Consider the following 7,822-nt stretch of genomic DNA (forward strand, 5'->3'; position numbering starts at 1 on the left):
AAGGCGGAGCGCGGTCGGAACCGGAAGGGAGAGGGACGGCGCGTGCCCGGCCACGCCCTTCGTCTCGTTCCCGCCGACGTTCTTCTAACCGGTTGTCTAACCGTATGACAAGATCGATGAGCCCATCTAAATCCCGCGGTTCGTCCTTAGCCACCAGGTGCTCCTTAAGAACCAAAGACAGTCCGTTTACAAAGGCGGCGCGGAGGGCAGTGCTATTCCAGCCGGACCTCGCAGCCGCAATGCGGAAGTCGACTGCATAGGCAGCTGCGCTCCGACGCCCCTGTCTCATTGACAGCAGCACAGTTGAAGCGGTTTCGCCTCTATTAGGGTGATCGAACACGGTTCTGAGCTCCCTTACAAACCCATCGTATGTCAGAAGGAGCCGTGAATTCTGCTCCCAGAGCGCTGTAGCCCAAGCGCGTGCCTCACCGCGAAGCAGGTTTATTACATAAGCTACTTTACTAGCATCGGTCGCGTACATGACGGGACGCTGTGCGAAGACGAGCGAGCACTGCATGAGAAAATGCGCGCACGTCTCCACACAGCCTCCGTATGGCTCTGGGGGGCTTATGTATGCTTCCGGGGAAGGTGGGAGAGGTCGTTGAACAACCAGTGGAACGTCTATGTTACGCACAGGATCTACGGGAGGGAGAGCCGCAGCGGCGCCCGGAGGGCGCGCTTCCACCTGGGCGGCTAGAGCCTCCACCCTGCGGTTCAGGAGAACGTTCTGCTCGGTCATCAAATCTAACCGAGTCGTGAAAGCGGTGGCCGAGATATCCTGTTGGGAAAGTGTCAGTACACGGACCCACAACAGGGGGCGCAAATGAACGGACAATGGAGAAAGTCAAATAACAAGGCTTTACTGTTGTGAACGTGCACAACGAATACAACCAATCATGGAAATGGACAACAGTCAATTCACAAAAGTGTCGTGTGGGCAGGCTCGAAGATAGGAGACGCCTCTCCAAGGTAAGACCGGAACCACACGGCTTCCTCCGCCACAGGACCCCGGGAATACTGGAGCCGCCAAGTCCCGAACTCCCAGGTGGCCACTGCCTCCGCGTGTCGGACCTGGTACTGCTGGCGAGGAACAAAGAACAGTTAGATGGGGGCGCGTTTGCACCCAAGACTCCGAACAGCAGGGAAGTTACCTCCACCTCTCGTTGGAACAGTAATCCACAATCTAAGCACTAATCCAAAAGGATACACTCCGTCAGCTTTGATACGTTACCTTTCAGGTAGAAACGATATCTCGGCAATGAGGTGGAGATGCTGTCCTGCTGATATACCCCACTGATGATTGCTGTCAGCTGTCTCAGGTGATGGGTGACAGCTGTCACCTTGGCTGCTCCTGTGAGGCGGCGGCGCCCTCTGGTGCCTGGAGCCCGCACTCCAGGCAGGGCGCCCACTGGTGGTGGTGGGCCAGCAGTACCTCCTCTTCAGCGGCCCACACAACAATTTTATTACAGAGATTAGAGCATGCCATAGGTATTAAAGGCACTGCGCTGCGGTGGTTTGAATCATATTTGTCTAATAGATTACAATTTGTTCATGTAAATGGGGAATCTTCTTCACAGACTAAAGTTAATTATGGAGTTCCACAAGGTTCTGTGCTAGGACCAATTTTATTCACTTTATACATGCTTCCCTTAGGCAGTATTATTAGACGGTATTGCTTAAATTTTCATTGTTACGCAGATGATACCCAGCTTTATCTATCCATGAAGCCAGAGGACACACACCAATTAGCTAAACTGCAGGATTGTCTTACAGACATAAAGACATGGATGACCTCTAATTTCCTGCTTTTAAACTCAGATAAAACTGAAGTTATTGTACTTGGCCCCACAAATCTAAGAAACATGGTGTCTAACCAGATCCTTACTCTGGATGGCATTACCCTGACCTCTAGTAATACTGTGAGAAATCTTGGAGTCATTTTTGATCAGGATATGTCATTCAAAGCGCATATTAAACAAATATGTAGGACTGCTTTTTTGCATTTACGCAATATCTCTAAAATCAGAAAGGTCTTGTCTCAGAGTGATGCTGAAAAACTAATTCATGCATTTATTTCCTCTAGGCTGGACTATTGTAATTCATTATTATCAGGTTGTCCTAAAAGTTCCCTAAAAAGCCTTCAGTTAATTCAAAATGCTGCAGCTAGAGTACTGACGGGGACTAGAAGGAGAGAGCATATCTCACCCATATTGGCCTCTCTTCATTGGCTTCCTGTTAATTCTAGAATAGAATTTAAAATTCTTCTTCTTACTTATAAGGTTTTGAATAATCAGGTCCCATCTTATCTTAGGGACCTCGTAGTACCATATCACCCCAATAGAGCGCTTCGCTCTCAGACTGCAGGCTTACTTGTAGTTCCTAGGGTTTGTAAGAGTAGAATGGGAGGCAGAGCCTTCAGCTTTCAGGCTCCTCTCCTGTGGAACCAGCTCCCAATTCAGATCAGGGAGACAGACACCCTCTCTACTTTTAAGATTAGGCTTAAAACTTTCCTTTTTGCTAAAGCTTATAGTTAGGGCTGGATCAGGTGACCCTGAACCATCCCTTAGTTATGCTGCTATAGACGTAGACTGCTGGGGGGTTCCCATGATGCACTGTTTCTTTCTCTTTTTGCTCTGTATGCACCACTCTGCATTTAATCATTAGTGATCGATCTCTGCTCCCCTCCACAGCATGTCTTTTTCCTGGTTCTCTCCCTCAGCCCCAACCAGTCCCAGCAGAAGACTGCCCCTCCCTGAGCCTGGTTCTGCTGGAGGTTTCTTCCTGTTAAAAGGGAGTTTTTCCTTCCCACTGTAGCCAAGTGCTTGCTCACAGGGGGTCGTTTTGACCGTTGGGGTTTTACATAATTATTGTATGGCCTTGCCTTACAATATAAAGCGCCTTGGGGCAACTGTTTGTTGTGATTTGGCGCTATATAAAAAAATTGATTGATTGATTGATTGATATGATCCTCCTGTAGAAATTCGCAAAGCCGAGGAACTGTTGCAGCTTCCTACTGCTTGTCAGTTGGGGCCAGTCTCTCACCGCCGCGACCTTGGCCGGATCAGGGGTGACGGAGTTGGAGGAGATTATGAACCCTAGGAAGGACAAAGAAGTGCGGTGGAACTCACACTTTTCGCCCTTCACAACCAGCCGGTTCTCCAACAACCGCTGCTGGACCTGACGTACATGCTGGACATGGGTCTCAGGATCCGGGAAAAAATGAGAATATCGTCTAGGTATACGAAGACGAATCGGTGCAGGAAGTCCCGCAAGACGTCATTTACCAAAGCCTGAAACATCGCGGGGGCATTAGTGAGGCCGAACGGCATGACCAGGTACTCAAAGTGACCTAATGTGGTGTTGAATGCCATCTTCCACTCGTCTCCCTTCCGGATCCGAACCAGGTGGTACGCGTTCCTAAGATCGAGTTTTGTGAATATTTGGGCTCCATGCAGGGGCGTGAACACCGAATCTAACAGGGGTAGAGGGTACCGGTTGCGGATCGTGATCTCGTTCAGTCCCCTGTAGTCAATGCATGGAGGCCGCCTTCTTTCTTGCCCACAAAAAAGAATCCTGCACCCATCGGGGAGGTGGAGTTCCGGATCAACCCGGCAGCTAACGAGTCCCGGATGTAGGTCTCCATTGATTCGCGCTCAGGACGTGAGAGGTTGTACAGCCTGCTGGACGGATACTCAGTGCCCGGGATCAAATCAATGGCACAATCGTACGGACGGTGTGGGGGAAGAGTGAGTGCCAGATCTTTGCTGAAGACGTCAGCGAGATCGTGGTACTCCTCAGGCACTGCCGCAAGATTGGGGGGGACTTTAACCTCCTCGTTAGCGGTCAAACCGGGCGGAACCGAGGATCCTAGACATTCCCGGTGACAGGTTTCACTCCACTGAGCCACAACCCCAGACGGCCAATCAATCCGGGGGTTGTGTTTAATCATCCAAGGGAAGCCCAAAATCACGCGGGAGGTAGAAGGAGTCACGTAAAACTCGATCTCCTCCCGATGATTCCCAGATACTACCAAAGTTACTGGCAGTGTCTTGTGTGTGATTAAAGGGAGAAGGGTGCCATCTAGTGCCCGCACCTTCAATGGCGAAGGAAGCGCCACCAGAGGGAGCCCTACCTCCCTTGCCCATCTGCTGTCCAGCAGATTCCCTTCTGACCCCGTGTCCACCAGTGCGGGGGCCTGAAGGGTTAGATCCCCACTCAGGATCGTAACTGGGAGTCATGCAGAAAGACGGGTTTGTCCCATGTGTATTTCTTGGCCCACCCTTAGCCCAGTTTCTAAGAGCGGGCGTTGTTGGTTAACCATTTGGGGCAGTCTCTCTGCTGATTCTCGTTTGAGCCACAGACAAAGCACTCTCCGCGGACCAGTCTCCTTTGTCTATTAGTGGCTCTGACTTTAGCCCTGCTCGTGTCCATAGCATCGTCAGCAGGGGGAGCTGTCGCCAAACGGAGCGCTGAGGCAGTGGAGCGTGGGGAGGGCGGTACTTTTTTGGAACCGGAAGGGAGAGGGACGGCACGTACCCAACCACGCCCTTCGTCTCGCTCCCAATGGCGTTCCTCTAACTGACTGTCTAATCGTATGACCAGATCAATAAGCCCATCTAAATCCCGCGGCTCATCCTTAGCCACCAGATGCTCCTTCAGGACTGACGACCGTCCGTTTACGAAGGCGGCGCGGAGTGCAGCGGTATTCCAGCCGGACCTCGCAGCAGCGATGCGGAAGTCAGCTGCACTCCGACGCCCCTGTCTCATTGACAGCAGCGCCATAGAAGCAGTCTCACCTCTGTTTGGGTGATCAAATACTGTTTTTAACTCCCTCACAAACCCAGTATAAGAGGTAAGGAGCCATGAATTCTGCTCCCAGAGCGCCGTAGCCCAGGCACGTGCCTCGCCTCGAAGCAAATTAATTACATAAGCCACCCTGCTGGCGTTCGACGCGTACATCACGGGACGCTGTGAAAAGACGAGTGTACACTGCATTAAAAAGTCCATGCACGTCTCCACACAACCCCCGTACAGCTCTGGGGGACTTATGTATGCTTCAGGGGATGGTGGGGGGGGGGTCGTTGAATGACCAGTGGAATGTCTATATTCGGCACCGGGTCAGCAGGAGGAGGAGCTGCACCAGCGCCCTGAGCGTGCGCTTCCACCTGCGCGGTAAGAGCCTCCATCCTGCGATTGGGGATGACGTTCTGCTCGGTCATTAGATCCAACCGAGCAGTAAAGGCGGTGAGGATTTGCTGCAACTCACCAACCACGCCTCCTGCAGACGCCTGTGCACCCTGCTCTTCCATTGGCTCTTCAACAGATGACGCCCCTCGGGATCCATGACGATGGCCGAGATATCCTGTTGGGAAAGTGTAATGACACGGACCCACAACAGGGGGCGTAAATGAACGGACAATAGATGAGTCAAAAATACAACACTTTACTGTTGTGAAATGTGCACAACGAAATACAGACAAATGCAGAATTTGGTTCACAATCAAAATATACAAAGTGACATGTGGGTAGGCTCGAGGATAGGAGACGTCTGTCCCGAGTAGAACCGGATCCCACACGATTTCCACTGCCACCGAACCCGAAGGATACTGGAGCCGCCAAGTCCTGAGTCCCCAGGTGGTCACCGTCTCCGACTGTCGGATCTGGTACTGCTGGCAGGAAGCAGAAGACAGAAGTAATGAGTGTGTGAAAAACACACCCAGTAAACAGTCAGCAAGTTCTTTTTGTGTTAGTCGGGTGGGAAAGACACCTCCACCTCAAGTACACAGTTTATGCAGAGTCTGTAATTCTACTTATTGAAGTTCGGAGTGAGGAGTGAAGTGCGTCACTCCTCCACCATCCGCGAACCCAGCCTCCAGCTGAAAGTAGCAATCCAGACACCTGCAAAGAGTTCAACACACATGAAAACATGTAACGTGCGACAACACAACAACTGTTGACATGTCCTGAAGGTCAGTGGAGTTTAAGATGTTGCCCAGGCCATTCACATGTTGAGCACCGGGGTGATGTCTGAAGCATTAGAATCCAAGATGTAACCAAAAGATCATGTGTCAGGGTTTCTCAGGTTTAACAGTGACATCAGATACTGGCCTCAGAGTGCTGCTCTGTGATTGCTCCTGTGTTTTCTTCCCTGTAATTGGTTGTTTTTGCAGACATCAGCAGGCTCAGGTGGCAGCAGCGATGTGTGTTTCTTCTGCAACATGCGGGTGTATGTGATGGAGAGGTTGAGCGCCGAAGGCCTGTTCTTCCACCGGACCTGTTTTGAGTGCGAGTACTGTGGATCCACCCTGCATTTGACCAGCTATGCTTATGATGAGCTCAGCCGTGAGTTCACCTACAGGCCAGCGAGCTACAGATCGCGTTTCAGTCTTCAGAATTCTGATCTTCAAAATTCAAGTTTGGAACTGAATCCAAGTATAATTCCTATCCCGATCTGGATGTGCATAGATTAATTTTGTAATTAACCCCATTTTAACAAGATCTGGTCCAAAATGGTCCCAAGTTAAAACGTAGTTTCCCTGAATGGCAGCAGAACTTTTACAACACAAATTCACACATGGACAGTGTTTAATGCACTGCAATAACAGGACAATAACGAGATTGACTTTGAATCAAACTCCTCAAGTCAATCTCCTGCTCCTCAAGTCTTCAAGTCCCATGGCTTCATGTTTGTGAAGGACTTCAGTCCCTGAAGCCTTCACAAACATGAAGCCACATTGAAAATGGATGAATCTGTTAGTTCAGAACATATCTTTGATCTTCTCTGTCTGCCTGCCTCTCTGTTTGCCTGTACGCTCATCTGCCTGCCTCTTTGCTTGCCTGCCTGCCAGTCTGGCGGCCTGCTTGTCAGCCTGCGTCTGTTTGCCTGCCCGCTTGTCTGCCTCCCTCTTTGTTTGTCTGTCCACTCATCTGCCTCCCTCTTTGTTTGTCTGTCCACTCATCTGCCTGCCTCTTTGTTTGCCTGTTCGCTCATCTGTCTGCCTGTCTGCTGGTCTGCCTGCCCACCTCTCTGCCTACTTGCCTGTCTGTCTATCTGCATTCTTGCCCATTTGCCTGCCTGCTACCTGCCTGCCTCTCGGTCTGTCTGTCCAAACTCTTATGGTATAAGCAAGAAACATCACTCATGTCCTTTTGGTTGGCTCATTGTAAAACTCTCATTGTTCTTCTTCATTGGTTTTCAGGGAGATTTTACTGCCCGCAGCACTACGACATGAGGCTGAGCGCGCCCACCGCAAGGAAAAGAGCAGCAGCAAGTTTGGCCACTGACCTCCACACATCCCACCGCAACTCCATTGTAAGAGCCACTGATGATCACTAACAGTGCGTCAGAGCTGCTGAATGCAATAATCTGTCTTTGTGAGAGCAACTTTGTCTCTTACTGTGGACTGGAGCTGGAGGACATGCACCTGCACCATGGTGAAATCTGCTCATACAACAGCAGCACTTTTTAAACTTACCAGGTTCTACAAAACACCTAAAGAAAAAGGACAAACACTGATGCACAATCAGAACCAGGACACGTCGTCTGTCATCTCACAGAAAAACAAAATAATGTTCTTAAAGACTAGAAGAACACTCAGACAGGACAGACCTTTGACAGTTCCGACACACATCACTAATTTAAGCCCCAAACTACATTTCAAACCTTTGTCCATTCCACCATATCCACCAGGTATGGATCTTCACCTTGATCTGGACCAAAGTTCTCTGATGCTTAGACAATAATAGGCTCCCCCTGTTGATCCTGATCATCTTCTTGATCCTCATCACTCACATTTGTTTCTGAATGCTGACCTGTGACCCT

General features: G+C 50.3%; 1 protein-coding gene across 1 annotated transcript in view; it reads left to right on the forward strand.

Annotated features, from left to right (window-relative positions):
- LOC117503923 (protein-methionine sulfoxide oxidase mical3b-like) overlaps positions 1–7,336 on the forward strand; it is a 30,018-nt gene extending 22,682 nt beyond the window's left edge. The window contains exons 3-4 of the mRNA XM_034163220.1: positions 6,171–6,342; positions 7,200–7,336. Coding sequence (XP_034019111.1) covers positions 6,171–6,342; positions 7,200–7,336 — 309 coding nt within the window. The remainder of the gene's footprint in view (positions 1–6,170; positions 6,343–7,199) is intronic.
- Positions 7,337–7,822: the final 486 nt, after the last annotated feature.

The sequence above is a fragment of the Thalassophryne amazonica genome, chromosome 22 (assembly GCF_902500255.1).
Source record: "Thalassophryne amazonica chromosome 22, fThaAma1.1, whole genome shotgun sequence".
In the NCBI taxonomy this organism is placed as follows: Eukaryota; Metazoa; Chordata; class Actinopteri; order Batrachoidiformes; family Batrachoididae; genus Thalassophryne; species Thalassophryne amazonica.